The sequence below is a fragment of the Condylostylus longicornis genome, unplaced genomic scaffold (genome assembly GCF_029603195.1).
Source record: "Condylostylus longicornis isolate FDR11 unplaced genomic scaffold, ASM2960319v2 ptg000159l, whole genome shotgun sequence".
Lineage (NCBI taxonomy): Eukaryota > Metazoa > Arthropoda > Insecta > Diptera > Dolichopodidae > Condylostylus > Condylostylus longicornis.
In genome coordinates this window covers 9,052-36,521 of record NW_026578127.1, presented here as the reverse complement: position 1 = coordinate 36,521, position 27,470 = coordinate 9,052, and the positions used below count along the sequence as shown (strand labels likewise).

The following is a 27,470-nucleotide window of genomic DNA, read 5'->3' as shown; positions in this document are numbered from 1 at the left end:
CATTGCTAACCTATCACAAAAATTTTATTTTTTGATAATTTTATTATTATTCTTAATTTTTTTTTTCTTCACATTCGTTTACAAAATTTCTTAAAACTACGATAAATTATTTTAATATTTATACTGCCCCCCATAGGAGTTCTCTAAAAATTATATTCACAATTGCCAAGTGTTTTTAGCACTTTTCCAAAAAAATTTTGAAAAAAAGTGCTTATTAGTTTCACTCTGTCCGTCCGTCCGTCCTTCCGTCCGTCCGTCCGTCCGTCCGTCCGTCCGTCCGTCCGTCCGTCCGTCCGTCCGTCCATCCGTCCGTCCGTCCGTCCGTCCGTCCGTCCGTCCGTCCGTCCGTCCGTCCGTCCGTCCGTCCGTGTGTCTGTTTACAAAATTTCTACATTCTTAAAGATAGAAAGCTGAAATTTAATACGTACATAGATCCTTACTAGAAACTTATTTTCGTAGAACAAAATTTTTACCTATCTCCCCCCCTCTAGAAGTTATACCCTCCCAAAGCACTAAAAATGGCCTATTTTAACTATTTGTTGCAATGAAACCATAAGCATTTTTGAAATTTTGCAAACGTAGAAAGGTAGTGGCTTGCTTCCCCTACCGCGGTATACTATAGTTAAACTTTAGAAAAACAAAATGGCCGTTCAAATTTACCGTTATCTAAAGTCCTTTTTTTTCAAATTTTTGATGTCGCTTTTCTTCTAGACCCCAGCCTGTAAAAGCTTGAAATTTTAGGGGCTTTTAGACATTAACAAGTAGTTCATTTCGTTAGAATAAAATTTTTTTCCATCTCCACCCCCTCTCAAGTCATGGCCTCTTGAAATTTGTAAAATTTGAGTTTTTGACACCTTATATTTCCGAAACCGCAAACGTTTTCAAATTTCTATAAACACGAAAAGCTAACGGTAAATTCCATGACATGAAAAAATATAATTATTTTTCTTAACTCACACAATTAACCCTTAAAATCGAGCATTATGTTAACCCCACTTTATATTAATTTTTGCTTTATTTCAAAGACTGCATGTATGCATCATAATAAATATATGCAATCCTAGAAATAGTTTTGTATATGAATGAAAATAATTTTAATAGTGTGGTGGATATACATAGACTGTTTTTAAAAGCAGAATTTTCACTTGTTGAAGGGAAAAGTGCTGCAATACAAACCATTGGTTTGACCCAACTTTATTTTCCATTTACTTATACCATTACTACTTATTAATTAATTAATTTTGTTTTAAATTAGTTTGGAAAATTATTTAAAAAAACACCAGACCTTTTTTTGTACAAAAAAAAAACTTAAAACTAATAATATAAATAAAACTTAATCTAATTCTAGAAAAACTAAATAAAAACTTATACTGGAAATAATATGTTATCAGGAATCATTCAACCACCATATATGATTTGTTTTTTCATTTTTGTCCCTTTCAGTTTGGTTATTATCATATCTAATATTAAAATCATTATTGTTTATTACATAGTTTTGCAGATATAAAATCTTTTTATCAGTTGATTTTCTATTTATATGGAAATAATCGGTATATTATTTTTATTTTGTACATATTTATTTCTATCTAAATAAATAAATGGTATAAGACCCGTTTACATTGTATATCTTACGTAATTATCATCTTCATATACTAAATCTGAGACCAAATCATTTTCTATCAGACTCAATTTACTGAAATAAGATCTTGTTATTTTAATTATAAAACTATAAATTTTTTTTATTTTACTTTCTTCATACAAATATTTATTCGAATAATAGTGTTTATCCTCAGTTTTATCACAAAAATATTTAAATTATCATAGTTAGCGCAGTTAAATACTGTAAAAAACAGTACGCAGCTGTCCTTTTTTTACTAGTTTTTGCAGTTTTTTTAGGAATTCGTCTGTTAATTGTTGTACCGAAAAATAACAAAATTTCTTTTTGTTTCAATTTTCTTCTTTTGTTTTCTTTTGTTTTCTCAATTTTAATTTTTCCTGAAATAAAATTTTCCACTATTTGGCCTTAAATAAATAATTACAGACCGTATTGTGTAAACAATAGGTAGGTTATGTGATGGCAACAAATTTTGCATATCGAGTTTTCGGTGGGAACGTACTTCTCCATAGTAGGGAAGTGTAAATAAACTATTTTTAGCAACCTGTAGGCCTGTCGGTCTGTCGGTCTGTCCGTCTGTCGGTCTGTCGGTCTGTGTGTGCACGCGTGTATCTCAAGTTCGGCTGAACCGATTTTGATGAAATTTTATATGTAAGTTTGTTTCCACCATGGCACGGATCGATCAACTTTTGGTATATATCAGGCCTCGGTAACTGCACTTTTTAGCGGGCATGTTTTACATTTTTGAACATTTTGAAGAAAATATTCAACCGATTTACTTGAAATTTTATATATAAGCTCAGCTCGACCGTCCGCAAAAATTCGTATGTTTTGGAAGAAATCAGGCATCGGCAACTAGACGTTTACTACGGGCCAAATATACATTTTTGTGTATATAAAGAGAAATAATCAACCGATTTCATTGAAATTTAATATATGAACTCCTCGTATTAAAACAATGAACATATAAATTTTTTGGAAAGATCAGGGCTCGAAAACGGATTTGCGGGCCGATTTTACATTTTTCACCATTTTGAAGAAAGTATTCAACCGATTTACTTGAAATTTCATATATAAGCTTTGCTCGATCATACGCAAAAATTCCTAACTTTTGGAAGAACTCAGGCATCAGCAACTGGGCGTTTACTACGGGCCAAATATACATTTTTGCGTATATAAAGAGAAATAATCAACCGATTTCATTGAAATTTAATATATGAATTCCCCGTATTAACACAATGAACATGTAACTTTTTTGGAAAGATCAGGGCTCGAGAACTGATTTGCGGGCCGATTTTACATTTTTCCCCATATCCACAGAACAAATTGATGGAATTTCTTGAAATTTGATATTTGAGTTCTGGTTGTTACCGAAACTAACTGGCGAGCATTTCAGGGAATTCGGGTAGCACAAAGCGAAACTCTACTAAGAGCCAAATTTACATTTCTCTAAGTATGTTAACTATAAGCTTACTAATGTCCTAAAAATTGGAAAGAAGTATTTAACAGACATTTTTATAATATTGTAACACTTTCACTTAACTAGACAATACACAATGCGGTCGGTTATGTGCTGATCACATCCGATTTTTTTTAATTAAATAATTTTATATTTATACATATTTTTTTAATTAATTAAAAACACACTTTATTAAATTTAATTTTTATTAACCATGTTATTGCGATTGAGGTCTAAGTAGAACTGCCACGAAAAAGATTGATGTTGCATAAGCTTGCAATATGATACTTTAAAAAATTAAAATTTGCAATCAGCAAAACGTGTCTTTAACTTGGAAAAGAAATATGAATACTTTAGATGTTTTATTATATCTAAGGTATCTTTATGGGAACGGAAGTTTGAAAATTTGATGGTTTAGGTGATATTACCGACGAATATATAACTTCCCTCTCCTTAAGACTGTTGTTCCCCTGAACAACATATTTTTCATTATTCGTTTTAGACAAGCTTATGCGACATTTTCCTTTGTACAAAATTGTGGCTATTATTAAAATTACAAATATAATATAAAATGTTGTATTCAAATACGTTAAAATTTTATTTTCAAATTCCTTAGAATTTATAATATTTATTTTTTTATTATTTTCAATTTGTTTTATATTGAGTGGTTTTAAATTTACAGTAAAATTTACATTTTCTAGAGTAAGGTAATTTGGTATAATGAAATTTTGCTTATATTCTAATAATTTGTTAGAAAATTTTGAATCGTTAATACAAACAGTACAATTTTCAAAAAACATAATATAATTTTTATTCAAAATGAATTCTATTTTATTACAATCACTTGATAACTTTACATTTTTGACATTTATGACAGGAACAATACCGATTTCGATTTCTACTATTTTAAACATATCTTCTGTAATTTTGGAACAATTTTTAAACGATTTCTTAACAAGGTTTGACAAGCATTTTGAAACCGGCTTTAATTTATTTTTGTATTTTTCCCCGTTATGATGGAATGTTTTATTTGAAAAGCTAATAATGTCTGAGACATCTATGGAAATTTGCTCAAAATTTGGATTTGGAACTGGGATCATTTTGAAACGATTTGCCTTTTTTTCGCTTACCTTAGGGATTTGTAGATTGAAAATAAGACTATTATTTCTAATTTCTGACCATTGGTGCAGTGGTTATGGCACCGGCCCTTTAACCGAAGGGTCTCGGGTTCAAACCCCGGTCAGGTCACTATAAAAATTATATTCAATATTATATAACTTAATATGCAATACTAATAAATATTATACAAGTAATTTTCAAATATTCATAATATTCGATTCTAAAGACTAAGAAAAATAAACAGTAAATATTAATAAACTGAAATATTTATTATAAAAAAATAAAAACTACGGTAGGCTAAATACCTACTTAGCTAACTCTCTATGACTATAGAAATTAGGGCATGATAGATATCATGCACTAGCCCTATGCTCCTCCTAGGAGTGAAGAAGGAAAAAAAAAAATTCTAATTGCTAGTGAGCTTTTTAATTCTTGAATTTTGAAAATATCTATATTGTAATAGTCTATTTCTTCGGGTGTTAGAATTGATCTTATCATTGTTTGATGTTTCGCGAACATCACATTTTCTTGTATTTTGTCATTTAAAAGATTTATATTTGAAAGAATATTAAAATATTGTAATTGGTTTTTTATATTTCTGTGGTCGCTTGATACGTAGTTTGAAAGTTTTCCAATTATTAAATGATTTTGGTTTAAATTGATTTTTAAATTGTTAATATTATTTTGGATTACTGAATTTATTTTGATTTGATTATTAGTGTTTGTTATTATATTTCTATTATTTTGTTCAATTGATTTTAAATGGTTTTCATTTTCAGTTTTATCTTATTCATCCATGGTTCCGAAGTTGATTTTTAGTAAAGAACCTCCGACATTGACCAAGGCTCTTTTGTTTCTTAAGGGTATAAGGGTTTTAAATTAATGTTTTAATTTATTAATTTTATTTTGTAATATTTTATAGGAACTTTTGTTAGTATAAATTTGGTATGAATCGGTTATTTGGTGTTCTATTATTTCGATTATTTTTTCAATATCATTCAAGTTAATAATATGTATAATTTTATCGTAGCTTTCTATTATTTCGACAGTATCTTGTTGTATTGTTGTATATCCTGCCTCGGTATCTAGTTTGTTAACACTTATTACTGCTTGGCCCGGGGTTATTATTATTATCAGTATTAGAATTAGTTTTACTATTTTTGATATCCGAAAATTTAAATTTTCTTTTAATACGGACTGGGTGAATATTATGGTTTTTGTTATCAAAAATTTTATTATTTATTTTAATTTTAATTTTTTTATATTTCGGTAATTCTTTGTATCTTACTATCGCGGGGTTATTTATTAGAATTTCGTTAGTATTAGGTAGTTGAAAATCCTTTTTATTTTTGTTTAACCTACTTATGAGTTTTTCTTTTTTTTGTTGTATTTTAGTTCTTATATCTTCAAAGTGAGTTATCTTACCATTGATAAAATCAATTGGTCTCACCCTAGTTGTCGAGTGAATGGTTTCTACATCCGAATTGCTGATATGGCTTCTCGGAGAAGTAAAGTGTACTTCGATACCTTCAGTTTTGCAGAAGTCTTTTAGATTTAAACAGTTAAATTCGTTGTCGAATACGAATTTATTTGGTTTTCCAAACAAACAATTTCGCAATTTTAAAGCTTGAACGATTGTTATGCTATTTCCGTAGGAAAGTTTTGTTATAGAAAGGTGTTTCGTGAATTTGTCTATTGTTGTTAAAAATATGTCCTTTTTTAGGTAAAAGGTGTCAGTGTGAATAATTTGGTTTGGTTCAGACTGACTTTCGGAAATTTGGAGTTTATATTGGTCCGGTTTTCTGTCATACTTAGCCAGGTTACAAGTATCACAGTTTTTAATGTATTTATAGACAAGGTCCTTCAATTTGGGAATATAATATTTGTATTTGATTTCATTGAAATTTTCTATTACTAGTTACTATTTTCATGAATTTCTTTTATTTTATCGATCATTTCTTCCTCATTTTCTATTTCCTGAGCGAACATTTGTACATTTAATTAACTTTATTTTTCTACAATTGCTAAACAGTTCTATTAATTTCCTTTGTAGTATCGCGTATTTACTATCCTCAAGTTCTGAATATATTGCTGTGGTGCCATTTCTAATGAATCTTTTTAATAAATCATTTAAATAGTTTTCGTTTGAGAGATCTTTTTCACATATAAATACTTTTCATATTTTACATATAAATATCTTTATATTTAATTTCAATTTCTTTCTGTTTATTTTTTACTGAATGTATCTGAGTTAGATATTTATTAATAATGTTGTCTACAATCGGAATGTGGTCATTTAGGTTTTCAATGCCACTATGGATTGTAGCCATTTCACTTTCTCTATCCAAATTTTTTTCATTATTGATTTCTATAGCGTTTATTTCTTGTTTATCGGCATTTAATCTACTTAAAAAGTCTGCTACTTTGTTATCCTTACGCTTGACATATTCAACGTCGAAATCGAATTCATTGAGTCTAATTTTCCAACGATGAAGTTTGGAAGGCTCCTTTAAGGAGTTAAGCCAAACCTAAGGTTTGTGGTCTGTTCGTTGACCAGATTTGTTGACCAGATTAACGTCAACAACTCTTTCTCAATTGTACTATATCTAGTCTAATGTTCATTGAGTGTTCTACTAGCATACGGATGGGTTGACCATTTTACGATGAAACGGCTCAAATGGCATATTGGCTTGCATCAGTAGTTAGTACAAATTTTTGACTGAAATTTGGTAATTTTAAAATTGGATCTTTACTAATTAATTCTTTAAGTTTATTGAAAGCTTCTATATCTATTTTATTATTTTTCTTTAGACAGTGGGTCAAAGGTTGTGCTATTTTGGCATAATCTTGCATAAATTTATGGTAATAACCCGTTATGCCCAAAAAACTCTTGATAGCTTTCCGAGTAGTAGGTAATTTAAGGTTTTTTATTATCTCAATTTTCGAAGGGTTTGGTTTAATACCATTACTTGTTAATAAGTGACCTAAATATTCCGATTCTTTCGCAAAAAATTAACATTTATCAATTTGTATCTTTAAACTGTATTTTCGCAATTTTTCAAAATTTTTATTAATGGCGTTCTCGTGCTCTTGCAAGGACGTACTAAAAATTAGTATGTCATCAAGGTATACTACGCAACAGACATTTATAAATTCTCTTAGGACTTGGTTTATCGTGCGTTGAAACGTAGCAGGAGCATTCTTCAATCCGAATGGCATCCTGACATATTCGTAGTGTCCTTGTGGTGTTGAAAATGCAGTTTTTGGTCGGTCTTTCTCATCCACTAGGATTTGATGAAAGCCCTTTGCCAAGTCAATTGTTGAAAAATATTGAGCTTTTCCCAGCTTGTCAAAGAAAGACTCAATATTGGGAATTTGTCGCTTACAGTTATCTCATTTAGTTTCCTGTAATCGACAACAATTCTCCACTTTTAAATCCCGGATTGGTCCAGTTTTTTGGGAACTACCCAAATTGGGGAACTGTATGGTGAATTGCTCGGTCTTATTATTCCCTGACTCAACATTTCTGAAATCTATTTTTCTACTTTCCTCTCATGAACTTTAGGGAAACGGTCGATTTTTGAACAAATTGGTTTACTATGAGTTGTTATTATTTCATGTTTTAAATGGGTTGCCCAGAGGCGGACCTATTTCGACTGGAATTCCGACTTTTAGAACGACTTCGAAAAGTTGATCCTGTATTGAATTTCGCTAACATTTCTTCAATCCTCGACAAACGATTTTCTAAATTAGATAAAGTCTCGTGAGTTGACCCGAAACTGGAGAGCTAGCGCATATATTTGCGTTATTCTCTTTTGAAACTATTTAAAACGCGGATATGATGCTAAGTATACGTCTTTTTGACCCAGGTGTATTTTTGAGAAAAAATTTTTTTTTTTTCTAAATAAACAAACATACATACAAATGTTAAAGAAAATAATATATTTTTAATATTATATTCTAAATATTGCAAAATTTTAAATGAAATATATTATATGTAATATATATAATTTGATATATTTTGTGTTATGTATTTATGTATGTAAGTTTTATGTTTATCCCCCTACGAACGTATGTTCGAAGGGTATACTAAATTTGCCTTATCGTTTGTAACGCTAAGAAATAACGGTCTTAGATATAGACTCAAGTGTATGTTTTTGATCAGCGTCAAATTTTGAGTTGATTTAGCTTTGTCTGTCCGTCCGTCCGTCCGTCCGTCCGTCCGTCCTTCCGTCCGTCCGTCCGTCCGTCCGTCCTTCCGTCCGTCCGTCCGTCCATCCCAACGATAACTCAAAAACTAATTGAGCTAAGTTCACCAAATTTTCACAAATGATTTATTGTAATAAGTGCCAGAACCCTATTTAAATTGGACATGATCGGGGTACCGGTTCGGGTAGCTGCCATACAACTTCAAAATTTATTTGGCTATATCTCAGAAACTATAAAAGCTATGGTATTAGAATTTCACACAAACGAATATATTAGTAGGGCCAATGTGTTCCAAAAAATTTGTTGAAATCCCTTGGCTCCTTCTGGTACCTGCCATACAACTTCAAAAGTTATTTGTCTATATCTCAGAAACTATAAAAGCTATGGTATTAAAATTTCACACAAACGAATATATTAGTAGGGCCAATGTGTTCCAAAAAATTTGTTGAAATCACTTGGTTCCTTCTGGTGCCTGCCATACAACTTCAAAAGTTATTTGTCTATATCTCAGAAACTATAAAAGCTATGGTACTAAAATTTCACACAAACGAATATATTAGTAGGGCCAATGTGTTCCAAAAAATTTGTTGAAATCACTTGGCTCCTTCTGGTACCTGCCATACAACTTCAAAAGTTATTTGTCTATATCTCAGAAACTATAAAAGCTATGGTATTGAAATTTCACAAAAACAAATATATTATTTGGGCCAATGTGTCTGATAAAAGTCGTTAAAATTACTTGGTTCCTTCTGGTACCTGCCATACAACTTCAAAAGTTATTTGACTATATCTCAGAAACTATAAAAGCTGTGGTATTGAAATTTCACACAAGCAAATATATTAGTAGGGCCGATGTGCTTGATAAAATTCGTTAAAATTTCTTGGCTCTTTCTGGTAGCTGCCATACAACTTCAATAGCAGTTTGGCACACACAGTATTTTGAAAAACACAGTACTGAAATTTTGCATAAATTGATATGCTAATACGGCAACTTAAAGTCATAGTCTGTCCCATAGTCAGTTACGGCATCTTTATTCGCGCACATAGGATAACAAATTCGTACGGGTATCACAGAGTTGACAAGGTCAACTCTATTTTTTCTCGTTTTTTCTTTTTAATTATAAAAAAAAACTCACTTTATTTAATTAATTTTTTTTAATTAAACAATTTTATATTTATACATATTTTTTTAATTAATTAAAAACACACTTTATTAAATTTAATTTTTATTAACCATGTTATTGCGATTGAGGTCTAAGTAGAACTGCCACGAAAAAGATTGAAATCGCATAAGCTTGCAATATGATACTTTAAAAAATTAAAATTTGCAATCAGCAAAACTTGTCTTTAACTTGGATAAGAAATATGAATACTTTAGATGTTTTATTATATCTAAGGTATCTTTATGGGAACGGAAGTTTGAAAATTTGATGGTTTAGGTGATATTACCGACGAATATATAACTTCCCCCTCCTTAAGACTGTTGTTCCCCTGAACAACATATTTTTCATTATTCGTTTTAGACAAGCTTATGCGATATTTTCCTTTGTACAAAATTGTGGCTATTATTAAAATTACAAATATGATATAAAATGTTGTATTCAAATACGTTTAAATTTTATTTTCAAATTCTTTAGAATTTATAATATTTATTTTTTTATTATTTTCAATTTGTTTTATATTGAGTGGTTTTAAATTTCCAGTAAAATTTACATTTTCTAGAGTAAGGTAATTTGGTATAATGAAATTTTGCTTATATTCTAATAATTTGTTAGAAAATTTTGAATCGTTAATACAAACAGTACAATTTTCAAAAAATATAATATAATTTTTATTCAAAATGAATTCTATTTTATTACAATCACTTGATAACTTTACATCTTTGGCATTTATGACAAGAACAATACCGATTTCGATTTCTACTATTTTAAACATATCTTCTGTAATTTTGGAACAATTTTTAAATGATTTCTTAACAAGGTTTGACAAGCATTTTGAAACCGGCTTTAATTTATTTTTGTATTTTTCCCCGTTATGATGGAATGTTTTATTTGAAAAGCTAATAATGTCTGAGACATCTATGGAAATTTGCTCAAAATTTGGATTTGGAACTGGATATTTGGATATTAATAAACTGAAACATTTAATATAAAAAAATAAAAACTGCGGTAGGCTACATACCTTCTTAGCTAACTCTCTATGACTATAGAAATAAGGGCATGATAGATATCATGCACTAGCCCTATACTCCTCCTAGGAGTGAAGAAGGAAAACAACAAAAAAAATTCTAATTGCTAGTGAGCTTTTTAATTCTTGAATTTTGAAAATATCTATATTGTAATAGTCTATTTCTTCGGGTGTTAGAATTGATCTTATCATTGTTTGATGTTTCGCGAACATCACATTTTCTTGTATTTTGTCATTTAAAAGATTTATATTTGAAAGAATATTAAAATATTGTAATTGGTTTCTTATATTTCTGTGGTCGCTTGATACGTAGTTTGAAAGTTTTCCAATTATTAAATGATTTTGGTTTAAATTGATTTTTAAATTGTTAATATTATTTTGGATTACTGAATTTATTTTGATTTGATTATTAGTGTTTGTTATTATATTTCTATTATTTTGTTCAATTGATTTTAAATGGTTTTCAATTTCAGTTTTATCTTCTTGATCCATGGTTCCGAAGATGATTTTTAGTAAAGAACCTCCGACATTGACCAAGGCTCTTTTGTTTCTTAAGGGTATAAGGATTTTAGATTAATGTTTTAATTTATTAATTTTATTTTGTAATATTTTATAGGAACTTTTGTTAGTATAAATTTGGTATGAATCGGTTATTTGATGTTCTATTATTTCGATTATTTTTTCAATATCATTCAAGTTAATAATATGTATAATTTTATCGTAGCTTTCTATTATTTCGACAGTATCTTGTTGTATTGTTGTATATCCTGCCTCGGTAGAGATTCGTAGATTCGTAGATTCTAAGGGAAACGAGTGGGACAGGAGCATCACCCCAAGCCACCGCAGCCATTTTTGACTTATTGTAGCCACCCCACTCTCCCGTCTATAATATCCCCGTCCCAATCACAAAGCCGGAGATATCCCTAAGGGAGTTGGACAGTAGTTCCCGAACACTTAGGGACCCATGTCCAAGACAATTGCGGCGCCGAACAGCCAGTGCCGGACAGTCGCAGAGAATGTGCACGGCGGTCTCATCGCCACCCCCACAAAATCTGCACAGGGTGGAGCCCGACTTCCCCAGCCTGTGCAGGTGGTATTTCACCGGGCAGTGCCCCGTGAAGAAATTCGCAATAGTGCGAACCCGGCTCCTGCTCATCCCCAGCAACTCCGCAGCGAATCCGCCGGAGCACGGGTCAAGGGTTGCATATACACGCGTGTCCGGGCGGACACCGTATACGCTCGAGCCCACACCCGACTCCGTTTTGGACCCGTCCGCATACCACACGCTCGAACCCGACCTAAGTACCGGACCACCCCGATCCCACGTCCATCGATCAGGAAACAGAACCCTGTACTTGTGGTCGAAGTTGTACCGCGGCAGACAGGTATCTGACATGGTTATCCTTAGAGTCGGATCGCCCTCAATGAAATCTCTGTGAGTTCTGTGGGCCAACTTTAGCCCTGCCCCGTCCTCGCCAGAGAGAAGTCGGTAAGTCACCAGCCGAGCTTCCTTCAATATATGGAGGTGCAGTGGCGGCAATCCGATCATGACCTCCAATGCAGCGGTGGGAGCCGTCCGCATCGCCCCGGTCACTCCCAGGCAGGCCAGCCTCTGTAGCTTTTCCAGCTTGGCCCGCACACCCGCCTGCTGAGCCTTACGGCACCATACAATCGACGCATAGCTGACGATGGGCCTAGCAAGGGCCGTATATAGCCACAGTGCCTGCCTCGGTATCTAGTTTGTTAACACTTATTACTGCTTGGCCCGGGGTTATTATTATTATCAGTATTAGAATTAGTTTTACTATTTTTGATATCTGAAAATTTAAATTTTCTTTTAATACGGACTGGGTGAATATTATGGTTTTTGTTATCAAAAATTTTATTATTTATTATACCCGTACGAACGTATGTATGTTCGAAGGGTATACTAAATTTGCCTTACCGTTTGTAACGCTAAGAAATAACGGTCTTAGATATAGACTCAAGTGTATGTTTTTGATCAGCGTCGAATTCTGAGTTGATTTAGCTTTGTCTGTTCGTCCGTCCGTCGGTCCGTCCGTCCGTCCGTCCGAACGATAACTCAAAAACTAATTGAGCTAAGTTCACCAAATTTTCACAAATGATTTATTGTAGTAAGTGCCAGAACCCTATTTAAATTGGACATAATACGGGTACCGGTTCGGGTAGCTGCCATACAACTTCAAAATTTATTTGGCTATATCTCAGAAACTATAAAAGCTGTGATATTGAAATTTCACACAAACAAACATATTAGTAGGGCCAATGTACCACATTAAATTCGTTGAAATTACTTGGCTCCTTCTGGTACCTGCCATACAACTTCGAAAGTTATTTGGCTATATCTCAGAAACTATAAAAGCTGTGGTATTGAAATTTCGCATAAGTGAATATATTAGTAGGGCCAATGTACCTCATAAAATTCGTTCAAATTACTTGGCTCCTTCCGGTACCTGCCATACAACTTCGAAAGTTATTTAGCTATATCTCAGAAACTATGAAAGCTGTGGTATTGAAATTTCACATAAGTGAATATATTAGTAGGGCCAATGTACCTCATGTTCATTGAGTGTTCTACTAGCATACGGATGGGATGACCATTTTACGATGAAACGGCTCCAATGGCATATTGGTTTGCATCAGTAGTTAGTACAAATTTTTGACTGAAATTTGGGTATTTTAAAATTGGATCTTTACTAATTAATTCTTTAAGTTTATTGAAAGCTTCTATATCTATTTTATTATTTTTCTTTAGACAGTGGGTCAAAGGTTGTGCTATTTTGGCATAATCTTGCATAAATTTATGGTAATAACCCGTTATGCCCAAAAAACTCTTAATAGCTTTCCGAGTAGTAGGTAATTTAAGGTTTTTATTATTTCAATTTTCGAAGGGTTTGGTTTAATACCATTACTTGTTAATAAGTGACCTAAATATTCCGATTCTTTCGCAAAAAATTAACATTTATCAATTTGTATCTTTAAACTGTATTTTCGCAATTTTTCAAAATTTTTATTAATGGCGTTCTCGTGCTCTTGCAAGGACGTACTAAAAATTAGTATGTCATCAAGGTATACTACGCAACAGACATTTATAAATTCTCTTAGGACTTGGTTTATCGTGCGTTGAAACGTAGCAGGAGCATTCTTCAATCCGAATGGCATCCTGACATATTCGTAGTGTCCTTGTGGTGTTGAAAATGCAGTTTTTGGTCGGTCTTTCTCATCCACTAGGATTTGATGAAAGCCCTTTGCCAAGTCAATTGTTGAAAAATATTGAGCTTTTCCCAGCTTGTCAAAGAAAGACTCAATATTGGGAATTTGTCGCTTACAGTTATCTCATTTAGTTTCCTGTAATCGACAACAATTCTCCACTTTTAAATCCCGGATTGGTCCAGTTTTTTGGGAACTACCCAAATTGGGGAACTGTATGGTGAATTGCTCGGTCTTATTATTCCCTGACTCAACATTTCTGAAATCTATTTTTCTACTTTCCTCTCATGAACTTTAGGGAAACGGTCGATTTTTGAACAAATTGGTTTACTATGAGTTGTTATTATTTCATGTTTTATACCATCAATATTTGTAAGCTTTTGCCCCTCCCAATAGAATAAATCTTGATTTTTATAGATAATTTTCTTTAAAATTGATTTTTCCTCAGCGTTGAGGTGGCTTGTTTCTATGTAGTCAAAGATATTTTTTGAATTTAAATTTAATGGATATAAGTGATGAATTTCATCAAATGGGCAGGAATCAACGAATTTGGTTATTTTTCCCATAATTTCTATGGAATTATTTTGAAAATTAATTTTTGTACCAACTGCTTTAAGTATATTTTGTCCGAGAACGGCATCGAATTTTTTATTTTCTAAATTGAACAATTTCCAAACCATATCGGCTTGGGGGTTAAATTCAAGGGACTTCAGTAATAATTTGTTCGTAAATTTTGGCTTTTCCTACTAGGGTTACTACTTGTATAGGTGGATTTATTAAGGTTCTTTTTATATTCGGAAACGTATTATAGTTAATTATTGACATTGTTGCACCTATGTCTATTAAACAGCTAATATTTTTATTGTTTAATGTTAATTGTACTATGGGTAAAGTAGTTTCGTAGGTCCTAATAGAAAATTTTGTTCTTCAGTATGTTCGACCTCCATGGGTTCCACAACATTGTTGCGATTGGCAATTTGTTGGGACCGATGACCCGAACCAAAACCATTGTTATTTCTATTATTATATCTGTAGTTAAAATTATCACTTTGATTACCATTAAAGGGAGTGTTTCTGTGATTTTGATATCTGTGATTATTATATTGATTGTTATTATTATAATTATTATTTTTATTAAATGAATAATTATTGTTATATCTGGCATTATCATTATAATTAAAATTTGTTTTAGTAGAATTAAAATTATTAGGATTAAAATTGTTATTGTTATTGAGATTACGCGAATGTATATTTAAATTATTATTTTTTGAATTACGCGAATTATTATATATTATATTATTATTTCTATTAGGTTTGTTTTCGGTATTGGTAATACCTGTTTCAAGAAGCTCATAATAAGCATCTTCCAAAGTTTTCACTCCTGTCATTCGTAAAAACATTCCATCATTACTTGTTTAATTCATATTAAGGTACAAATTAAAATACATTTTAAAATTTATTTTTTACATATTGCACTATGTTTCTTTTAAATTTCTTAAAATTATTTTCGCATTTAATATTGTTAGGCAATTCATCGTTGAATATTAATGGTTTAGGTGATATTACCGACGAATATATAACTTGTATGCATGTGTAGCACTTATATTAAATTTTTAAATTTATTTATATTATTTGAAAATTAAGTATTTACGCATGTATGTTATGATAAAAATATTTTAGTTTAATTTCTAATATAGTAAAAAAAAATGTTTGAATTGATTTAAATTTTTGTTTAATTAAAAAGAAAAATTGTAATAATTTCGGTTGGTTAATTAGTTAATTTTCAATTCTACTTACTATGTAATTTTTTAAAATTCTAATTTTTAGCACTTTTCCAAAAAATTTTTGAAAAAAGTGCTTATTAGTTTCACTCTGTCCGTCCGTCCGTCCGTCCGCCCGTCCGTCCGTCCGTCCGCCCGTCCGTCCGTCCGTCCGTCCGTTCGTCCGTCCGTCTGTCCGTGTGTCTGTTTACAAAACTTCTACACCCTTGAAGATAGAAAGCTGTAATTTTGTACGTACATAGATCTTTACTAGAAACTTATTTTCGTAGAACAAAATTTTTATCTATCTTCCCCCCTTTAGAAGTTATACCCCCCCGAAACCCTAAAAATGCCATTCTTTAACTATTTAGTGCAATGAAACCATAAGGATTTTTCAAATTTTGCAAACGCAGAAAGGCAGTGGCTTGCTTCCCCTAGCGGGGTATACTAAAGATTAACTTTAGAAAAACAAAATGGCCGCTCAAATTTATCAACCGTTATCTAAAGTCCGTTTTTTCCAAATTTTTGATGTCGTTTTTCTTCTAGACGCTAGCCTGTAGAAGCTTGAAATTTTAGGGGCTTATAGATATTAACAAATAGTTCATTTTGTTAGAAGAAAATTTTTTTCCGTCTCCACCCCCTCTCAAGTTATCACCTCTTGAAATTCGTAAAATTTGAATTTTTGACAACTTATATTTCCGAAACCGCAAGCTTTTCCAAATTTTTATAAACGCAAAAAGCTAACGGTAAATTCCATGAAATTAAAAAATATAATTATTTTTTTTAACTCACACAATTAACCCTTAAAATCGAGCATTATGTTAACCCCTCTTTATATTAATTTTTGCTTTATTTCAAAGACTGCATAAATCGTTCATCCTAAATATATGGAATCCTAGAAATAGTTAAATATGAATGAAAATAATTTTAATAGTGTGATACACATAGACTGTATTTAAAAGCAGAATTTTCACTTGTTGAAGGGAAAAGTGCTACAATACAAACCATTGGTTTGACCCAACTTTATTATTCTTAGTTTTTAATTATTTTAAATAATTTTCAATTCTACTTACTATGTAATTTTTTAAAATTCTAATTTTTATTCTTAGTTTTTAATTATTTTTCTAATTTTTATTCTTGTATTTTAATGAATTTTTTTTCCAAAATATAAAAAATGTAAGAAATTAAGAAAGTAATGGAACTTATCTTAATATGTTGTTGATGATGTTTTTTGGTTGATGAAGTAGTGGATGTGTATTGATGATGCTTAAAAATGTTGATGAATGATTAGTTGAACGCAATTGAATAGTTGAATGGTTGAATATGCAATTTGTTTGATTAAAGTTGAAATTGTGAATCATACATTCAAGTGTCCAAGTTGAAATAATTATTAATTGGATGATTTTGTATGATTGTGATGATGTTGAAAATTCTAACGTGAATATTAACTGCATGTAAAACTGAGTAATGTATGTATGAGTGTAGAAATTAAGCAAATGTTTAGAAATTTTAACCAAATGTTTTTATTTAACCATGTTATATGTTTTATATGTTTTTTATTGATCATAAATTAATAATGATTAAAATTTTTTTATTTTTTAATTATTGTTATAAAAGTTATAATTTTAATTTAGTTTAGTTATTGTTTTTTTTCTATTGTAATGTTATATTTATAAATTTTGTATTAAAGTTTTAATTATTATTAATTAGTAATTTTTTGTTTTATTAATTAGACTTTTATTGTAACTTATTTAAAAAGGTTGCGATGTATAAAAATTTTTATATATTTATAAAATATATACATACATAAGCATTTTACTTTAGTCTTTTTTTATAAATTTTTATAAAATAAAAACTTATAACGTTTTTTTTTATCGGGCTCACCAATATGGCTTCCTGCTGTATTTTGGCAAGAAGGCCATTTTATGTTCTTAATTAAAAAACCGCAATATTTTTAAATTTGGTTATAATGTTCCGTATTATTATTTTATTTTTTATTATATTTTTTATATACTATAATTATTATTACATTTACTTAATGTTTAATTTGAAAAACTTAGAATTATTTTTATCTTAAAAAAAACTTCTTAATTTTAAATCAATTTAGTTGCACTGCGACTATTTTCGTAATAGGAAAAAAATATAGAATTTCAAATCATTTATACACATTATAATGCGAGAAAAATGAATTTTACAGTTAATTCATTTTTCGAAATTAAACTAAAGTATTAATGTGTAAGTGAATCATTATGTAGGTAATTTAAATATTCATAATTAAGCCAGGTTTAAGAGAGTATGTTAATATTTAAGAAAGTACGTGAAAGTGTTTTTCAATAATTTAAAAATCAAGTCAGGAATGTAGAACCTTTTGTGAGAAATATCTCAACAATTATTATATGCATAGTATTTTTACATGCATATTATATATTACATGTATATCGTATCAAGGAAAACAGTAATATCATTCATTTTATTTTAAGACTTCTGATATTAATATTTTAATGATTTCTGGTGATCAAGTTTAATGTTTTCTATTGAATTTAAATTGCAACTATCAGTTAGTAAGGACGAGGAAGCTAAATCAAGAGCATTATATTTATCATTAGTAATCAAATAAAATCAAAAGAAACCATAAAATAAATAAGAAACCTAATAGTTATGCCATACACTCTCTTCCTTACAAATATCATGCAATTCTCTACCTATATTTGATATTTCGTTATTAGATGTTTTTGAAACATTTCAAAAACATCTAATAACGCCTTTTTCTTGATAATCATTACTCTACTTTCTGTTTATTACTACACATAGGTGTCAAGATTTTTTTGCTTTTTTCGTTTAATTGCTATAAGTTCGTTTACCCAAAAATTATATTTATTTTCAAATTATATTTCACTTTGATTTTCGATATATTTTTTGTTTTAACCAATAACTCTTTGTTTTTATTTATTGAATGCATTCTGCATCCATAAATGGCCTTTATCTATCCGTATTTAACTTTCTTATACTAAGCTTTCAGAGTCCTTACGGATAATACACACTTTGCTACATTTTCTATTAGTTTATCACAAACATTGTTGACATTCCTATTATTACTATCAAAGCTATTATAGTTTGACATTTCAGTTTTTATTTTGGCATGATCAATAAAAATATATGTCATAATGATTAGGTCTGTCTAGTACAAGAGTTTTTAAAAACTTTATAAAACTTGAAAAAACTTTATAAAGTTAAATTTAATGTTTTAAAGACTTTTAAAATCTTGAAGCTGTCAAAACATATGCTTTTTTTCGTTTAAAACTTTTTAAATAAAAATAAAATAAAAGAAAAAGAATGGATTCGCAAATGGTTTTTTTCTAAGTTTGACACTTTTATAATAAAAAATCAAAATTTTTTAACCAAAATTAAAATTAAAATTTCATAACCAAAATATATCTGTCTGACAAGTGACAATGCTCAATATTTTGTACGAATTATTTTGATTTATTGCCTTTGTTTCTGTTTTTTTTTTTAATTCTGTTGATCATGTGATGTTTGCTATTATTTTTTTCTTTTTTTTTTTTACGTAAAACGATTCAAAAGCTTCCCATTTGATTTCTGTTGAACGAAAAAAAAAGAATGATAGAAAGAAAAATGAAAAAATTATTCATGTTCATATTTAAGTATATTTACAAATATTAATGAAAAGGGATATATGATTTTTTTGCGTACATTTTGTATTTTTCAATAAGGTTGAATACTGTTGTCCAACAAAGTATTGAGAGTAATATAATGTAGTATATTTTAGCAATTTAAGTTATTATTTCATTTCACTTCTTCAAAAAATACTTATACAATTGTTTCAAATAATTCCAATTAGTTTTTGAATTATTAAAAATAAAAATGTATTTACTTCTTTCCAAACAATTTTTACATAGTTATTTTAAAATAAGGTCAAACATGTTATATTTAGTGCTTGCAAATTTTTTATTGAATATTTTTAAATGTATTAGCAGGTAAAAAAAAGCAATCTATTTACGAAATAGCCTTACATGTGTATGCATGGCCCATATTATTTCTAAACGCAAAAATCGCTACATAAAAAACAAAAATTTATTATAATAAAAAAAATTTTTTATGTTTCCAAGATTTATTTACTTTTATATTCACAAATTCTTTGAATTTTTATATTTGTATAATTGTCAAGAAAAAATGTAATACACATATTATAATATGTACAAATATATTACATATACATATGCATGTACAAAATACATTTTTGCAATCGTTCGGTAGTAAATTTCTTTCTTAAGTGACATATTACAGAGCTCAAAAAAGTGAATGAAAATCCTTTCTTTAATATTTTAGAGATAGTCTCTTAAGAAATTTCTTAAGTAAAATTTAAATGTTTAAATAAAATTTCTTCTTTTCTTATATGTACATATATTGTCAAATGATTCTAACGTAAATATGGCTATTAAAAAACAGGTTTCTTCTTTTTTGACATTTTATAATTATGAAATTCGTTAAAACCATGATTACGAGACCCTCTAAGAGTATGTTTATGTGAAGACCAATTTTTTTAGAAAGAAATTCGGTTTTATAAAATTATATCTACTATTAAAAATATAATTTGTGATCATAGTATTACATATTATTGTGGTAATTAAGGTGAAGATATGGCAAGACATCTTCATGAAAATTCATATATGTATATGAATTTTCATAGTGCTAGGTACCGTTTACTTATCAAGCAAAGTTTGATGATTAAATTTAACAACTATGAAATTGTATGAGAAATTCGGTTTACACATCAAGAATTATTTGATCAAATCTGGTGCGAAGCTTAATATTTTTTATCCATATTATATGTATACCATCAGCATATAGCAAAGTCAGAGATTTAAAAAATAAAAAATTTAGAATTAGTAAATAATTTAAAATCAAAAATTAATGAAAAATAAATAATTAAAAACCAAAGGAAAATAATGCACTTTATTACACAAGCACTATCTTTTTCAAAAGATTTAATAAATTCAATTAAACCCTTGGCTTCAAAAACGCAGTGAAAAGGTAAAGTTTACATTTGTATGTATCATATTTCAAAATGTATATTAAAGCTGTTGATTTGTCCACTATTCTAATATGTATGGAATACGCAGCCGAAACGTAAATCAAAACATGTAGCAAAATATTTAAGACTGTTTTTTGTAGCCATGTTATAAAGAGACTTGCCAGAGTTACTAATTCCAATTTAAGAATCATTTTGAGATTAATAAAATATTTTAAAATATTTTATAATACAACAAAAAAATGCAAGCAAACACAAAGACAAGAACAACAAATTATTAAAATTGAATAACTACGTTTTTTAGAAATCTTTTAGAATTTTTTTTATATGTAATTATTTATTCACGGGGATTTTTATATACGGGGATTTATCCGTTTTAAAAAAAAATTATCCCGTTTTTCGAAAATTTTAAATACAAAAATAATATTTTTTGAAATTAAAAATTTATTACCAGAAAATTGAAAAAAAAACTTATACTTAATTATGTACATATGTATCTCATGTAATGTTTTTTTGCCGTCACGTATCCAATTGAAGTTTATACAGGGTGTATCGCATACGGTCGAAAATGTTTCCAGGGATGATTCTTTGAACAATTTTCAGAAAAAAAAATTGCATGGGTGGTGGGAGACAAGCTGTTGACAAAAAAGGTCCCGGACCTATCCTGCTATAAAAATTAAAAAAAACTTTAAACAGAGAAACAATTGACGGAACTTTTCGCAAAAAGAAATAAGAATTCTTATTTCAAAAAAAATAAACCAGACGGAAAAGTTGAAAAAACTTAATAAACGTCAAATTCTCGTACGCTTTGCTTATAAGAATTTTGTAAAGTTTTTTAAAGTTTTATAAATTTTTTAAAAACTTTCTTATACCAGGCTGACTTATAATTTCAGAGTGTACAAGGCTGTAACTATCTATATCTCTCAACTTCACCTTTTTGGCACTTATAAAAGCTTGCTAACTTCTTAATTAAATTGAAAGTAAGTAGTGAAAGCATTTTCATAACCTTCTGTAACACTTTGACTAAACTAGACAATATACTCGTACATTGCGGTCGGTAAACCACTGATCACATAAGATTTTTTTATTACTGAAGCAAAAGCCAAAAAAAAGTTTTTTTTTTGTTTGAATATGAGGACTATTTCTGAATATTTGTTTTAATTGGTTAAGTTGAAAGTTTTAAATTATTCCTTGATGTTTCCTATACTGATTTATATTTATTGAATACAAAAAGTTTATCAGAAATGGTACGACATAGTTATATATTGACTTAAACATTATATGAATTTTTTTCCCTTCTGTATAATATCTAACATAATAGGAATTTATTACCTCATATGTAGTTCATATAATATTTTCAAAATATGAAATATGAAACTATATGGTGTTCAAATGCCACAATTTTGACAGGTGTTTTTCACGCTCAGATCATTTGGCTTTACACATGAAACGACATAACTAATTTCAAAAGCATTAACATAAAACTCATCATAGAAAATTGTAGAACAAATCATAGAAAATTTATAAAATATTTTTGAATTCCTCATTCCGTTTCGTTTTTTAGACTTGACAAGTCATTTTTGTTTATTTTGATAGGTTTAAATGGAGACATGAGTAAGAAATGTCACATAAACACTTTTAGAATGTTTTAGTTCAAGGCGAGTAAAATAAAAATCACATTTTTAAATAAAAATGAATTTTTTAAATAAAAAACAAATTTCTAATTAAAAAAATACAGATATGACATTGGAAAAAGAAAAATTTATCCATAGATAATTTTAAGTTAGAATAGAATAAAAAAAAATCTGTATTGTCTAGCTAAGTGTTACCGAATATTATAAAAATGCCTGTTAAATACTTCTTTCCAATTTTTAGGGCATTAGTAAGCTTATAGTTAACATACCTAGAAAAATTTAAACTTGGCTCTTACTAGAGTTTCGCTTTATGCTACCCGAATTCACTGAAATTCTCGTCAGTTAGTTTCGGTAACAATCAGAATTAAAATATCAAATTTCAAGAAATTCCATCAATTCGTTCCGTAGATATGGTAAAAAATGTAGAATCGGCCCTCATTCCAATCGGTTTCCGAGCCCTGACTTTTCCAAAAAATTTATAGATTTATTGCATTAATATCTCGAATTTAAATATCAAATTTCAATGAGATTGGTTGATTAATTGATACGCAAAAATGTATATTTGGCCTGTAGTAAACGTCCAGTTGCTGACGCCTGATTTCTTCCAAAAAATGGGAGGTTTCGGGAACGGACGAGCAAAGCTTATATATGAAATTTCAAGGAAATCTGCTGAGTATTTTCTTTATAATGATGAAAAAAGTAAAACAGGCCCGCTAAAATGTGCAGTTCCCGAGTTCTGATATATCCTAAAAGTTCTATATATCAATATATAGAATAATATATCCGTGCAATAGTCGAAATAAATTTACGCACAAAATTTCTTCAAAATCGGTTTAGCCGGACTTGAAATACACGCGTGCACACACAGACCGACAGGTTGCTAAAAATAGTTTATTTACACTTCCCTACCATGGAGAAGTGCGTTCCCACTGAAAACTCGATATGCAAAATTTATTGCCATCACGTAACCTACCTATATTGTATACACAATATGGTCAGTAAAAAGACTGCTGAAATTAAAAAAAAGCATTTCATTTTATTTCCATATTTGTTTGTCAAGTAATTTAAACTTATAAGGAAGAGAGTTCTTCTAATATTTTCTAATAATTTAATAATGTGATTAAACAGTATAATAATTTAAAATTTTTCATTATTATTTAAGGTGAAAAGCCGTATAAATGCTCCTGGGACGGATGTGTATGGCGATTTGCCCGAAGTGATGAGCTGACCAGACATTATCGAAAGCATACGGGTGCTAAGCCGTTCAAATGCCACAATTGTGACAGGTGTTTTTCACGCTCAGATCATTTGGCTTTACACATGAAACGACATAACTAATTTCAAAAGCATTAATATAATAGTCAGCAAATATTCAAGCTGTGCCATGGATGGCTCTAATAATGACATCTTACAATTAGAAAATTTTTATTCTCAAAAATATTTATATAAAAATTTGCATCTAATGCTTTTTCAGTCAATTTATTTTTGAATAGTTGTTATAAATGTTTTATTTTATTTAGTTTTTTTTTTAATTGTTTTAAATTCTGATTATTTTGCAAACTATTTCTTGCAAAGTGCTTAGTTAAAATAATCGTTGCTTCCTGTTAAAATAATATTTTATGACAATATTAAATTTTTTATAATATTTCAATTTTATAACCTATAAAACTGTGCATCACGTGAATGTACAAAACCTCACCAAAGTTATATGTTTAAATGAAAGTCTATGAGAATAATGATAAGGAAAGCCTAATAATTTTTTTAAGCTTATGTTTTTGTTACCATATTTTTAAATAATACTTTAATATGCGTATTTGCAAAAACATACATAGATTTAACATAAAATATTTTTCAAAGAATGTTAATTATAAAAACCATATGGTGTACATTTTATATTAATATTGCTAATTTTAAACGTAATTTTACTTTTTATTTTTATAAAATTATTTTTATTAAAAAATGATTACAAAAATTAAAAAAAAAAGAAAAAAAAAACATTTTTTTTAAATAAATAAATTAATCAAATTTACACTGCCGAAAATTAAAAGTATCATTTCTAAATTCTTATATATATACATATCCATATCAAGTAATTTTAATTTACATTTGAATAGGAGTTTATTTTCTGACGTTTTTAGAGAAAGACTAACGCAGATTTGCTACCACAAAGAATCGAGCAAGCTTTTCAAGTTTGAAAAAATTTTGAAAAGTGTATTTTCCTAATAGGAGTAATTATGCCTATTAGGAAAAATTTTCTTGGTAATCAATTACGAATATTGTGAGTAAAGAGTAAGGAGTAATTTTTTGAATGAATGATTTCAGAGATAACCAAAACTTCACATACAATGAATTTAAGTTTATACTATTATTAAAATAGTGTATATACTATTATTTAGACGTATTAAAAAATTTGTTTTTACTTTTTTCTTTCCCTATATCATGATGTTACAAGAATACAAGCAATGATTTAATACCCTTATTATGAACGAGTTTTAGGGCTTCATCGTTTATCTCGCTATTTTACTCGGAAAGTGAGTAATTATCATATACTTGTATAATGTAATTTTCGAGTGAGAAGAATTATTTTTTATTAAGATTTCGTATCTCGTTTTTTTCTAAACTGTATACAAACGTTCTTCACTTTGTTTTTGAAAGTGAATCATTTAGTCGATAATTTGAGAAAAAATGCAAAAATTCAATTAAAAAAATTAGTAATCTTATTGGAAAAGTGAAACATCCATTAGAAAATACTTCTAATTCCGGTTTGAAAGTGAATAAAAAGTGAGTAAAAAAGCGAGAGTTGGTATAAAAATTAAAATAAATTAATTATTTTTTTATCGGAATATACTGTAAAATTCAAGGTGTTGTGCAAAGTAAGTTCATAAAAGTTCGCAAATTATTGTTAAAACCATTGATTCCTGGAACCAAGAGATATTTGATCATTTGATCAAATTGATAGAGCAAAACTATCAATATAAATTATATATATCAATATATATAAGCCCGATATAGCCAAAGGAATAGGAAAATTCAAATGCAGTAAAAAGTAACGAAGGATTTTAACTTGGTTGAAACACAATTGTAGGTACTGTAAATAAATTATCTTTATGTTTTGACAATGTAATTTTTTAATGACTTTACCAACGTTTTGGACTTGATGAACAATACCGATCATAATTCAAAATTTCATTCGATCCTCCTATTTCATTTGATTTGCCAAGCCGTTTAATATTAAATACCATTAAAATAACAAAAAAGACTTTTCGGTACCACAACTCCGTCATGAGTTCTGAAGCAGAAAACGATGTTACCCAAATTTTTTCAAATATTGGACAGTATTCAAAAATTTTCAAGAATCATAAAAGAAAAATTTAAATTAAACGAAAATTTATTAACAATGTTCTTCAATTTTTTTCAGTTTTCAGTTCAGCACATCGTAAAAGTAGCAATATGTTTAAAATTCTATACAAATTTAATTTACCGGAAGACCGTCGGAGCAAATTTTAATTTCGGTTTGGGACATTCAACTCTATTAGAAATTTGATCGAATTTCGTAATTGTAATGAAAGATGTGGTATGTTCTAAATATATAATATTTATGATACTGGAAGAAGCGGAATGTAAGCGGATTTCCCAGTAATTCGATAAAATAATTTTTTTTCTAGCCTAGTCTGGATTAGGCTATAATATTATATTAGATATTTAAACCATACAAATATTTCTTCTCGTCATAAATTTAAATATTTTAAAAGTGAAAATGTGGTTTGTGTGCTGATGAAAAGCAAGTTTTATTTCAACTGCATATATAATATTTAAGTTCTCTACGAAATTTATTTATTATTGAAACACTATGTTTTTAGTTTTAAAGTTTTTAAATTGAAAAAAGAAGAAAAATTGAAAAAAGAAATTGAAAAAAGAAAAAAAAGTCAGAAGGAGGTTGACGATTCCGCATTTTATCCATCATGGAGTCTTCCTTGCACTGTTTCCTACGCTTGGATATTAACAGGATTAATTTTCAGGGAGAATCTTTATGCAAAAATTTAAAACACACCGAGATCTTTTCAACGGTACCCACTTGGCTATATTTATGGATCTTCAATTTTCGCCTTCTTAGGATTTATTTTTGGCTTAAATCCTAACATGATTGATTTTCATGAAGGGTCTTCACGCAAAAGTTAAGACAAAACCGAAATCTATTCAACGACACCTCACTTCTTTATGAATCTTCAAATTTCGCTCTTGAAATAGAGAGTGGATGTTCCATGCAAAAATTTAGACCTTCAAGTTTCGTTTTTTAAGACCTTGAAGCTTCGTTTTTCAGGACCTAAGGCCGGAACCCTAAGAATTCAAATTAGCAGAATAACATTTTTGAGATCATTGCAAGACCTGATTCAACAGTGCCCCACTTAACTACATATTGGAGCCTTTAGTTTGCTTTAAAAAATGGGCTGGAACTGTCATCAAAACCCTTCCAACAAGCCCTTTCCTAACTTGGTAGGTCATCTAAAAGCTAAGTTATTAGATTTCAAAAATTGCCAAAAAATCCAATTACATCTGGTTCCTGGACAAACAAGCAAGAAACGAAATTAATAAAAACGTAGTAATAATAAACTTTTCCCGTCAAAAAGTGAAAATATTGCTTTAAGAACAATCTGTGTACATTATTAAAATTATTTTCATTTATTTAGTATTCAATTAACATAATGATCAAATTTAAGTTTTAACGACGTCAATCAGGAAAAGCAATTATATTTTTTTATGACATGGCATGGCATTACCTTTCTGCATTAATAGAAGTTTCGAAAAGGTTGCAGTTTTATAAGATAACTTAAGAAGTAAATTATTTATTAATAACTAGATTAGCTGGAAAAATTTCAGACTTTTACAACCTGAGGTCTAGAAAAAAAGCGATATCAAAATTTGAAAAAAAAACGGATTTTAGGTAACGGTAAACTTTAACAGTCATTTTGTTTTTAACAGTTTTAAAGTTCGAATATGGTATGTCGCGGTAGAAGAAGCCAACCACTATTCTTCTGCATTTGGAAAATTTGAAAAATGCTTATGGTTTCGCTACATAGCTAAAAAATGCATTTTTAAGATTTTGGTTGGCTACTATTATTAGGGGTAAAAATTTTCTGCTACAGAAATAAGTTTATAATAAAATTCTATACACATATGAAATTTTAGCTTTCTATCTAGAAGGGTG

General features: G+C 29.0%; 1 protein-coding gene across 3 annotated transcripts in view; it reads left to right on the top strand.

Annotated features, from left to right (window-relative positions):
• LOC129616022 (Krueppel-like factor 6) overlaps positions 1–24,164 on the top strand; it is a 245,725-nt gene extending 221,561 nt beyond the window's left edge. For all 3 annotated transcript variants that reach the window (XM_055531448.1, XM_055531449.1, XM_055531447.1), the window contains one exon: positions 23,427–24,164. In XM_055531448.1, coding sequence (XP_055387423.1) covers positions 23,427–23,602 — 176 coding nt within the window. In that variant the 3' untranslated portion in view covers positions 23,603–24,164. The remainder of the gene's footprint in view (positions 1–23,426) is intronic.
• The last annotated feature ends 3,306 nt before the right edge of the window (positions 24,165–27,470 follow it).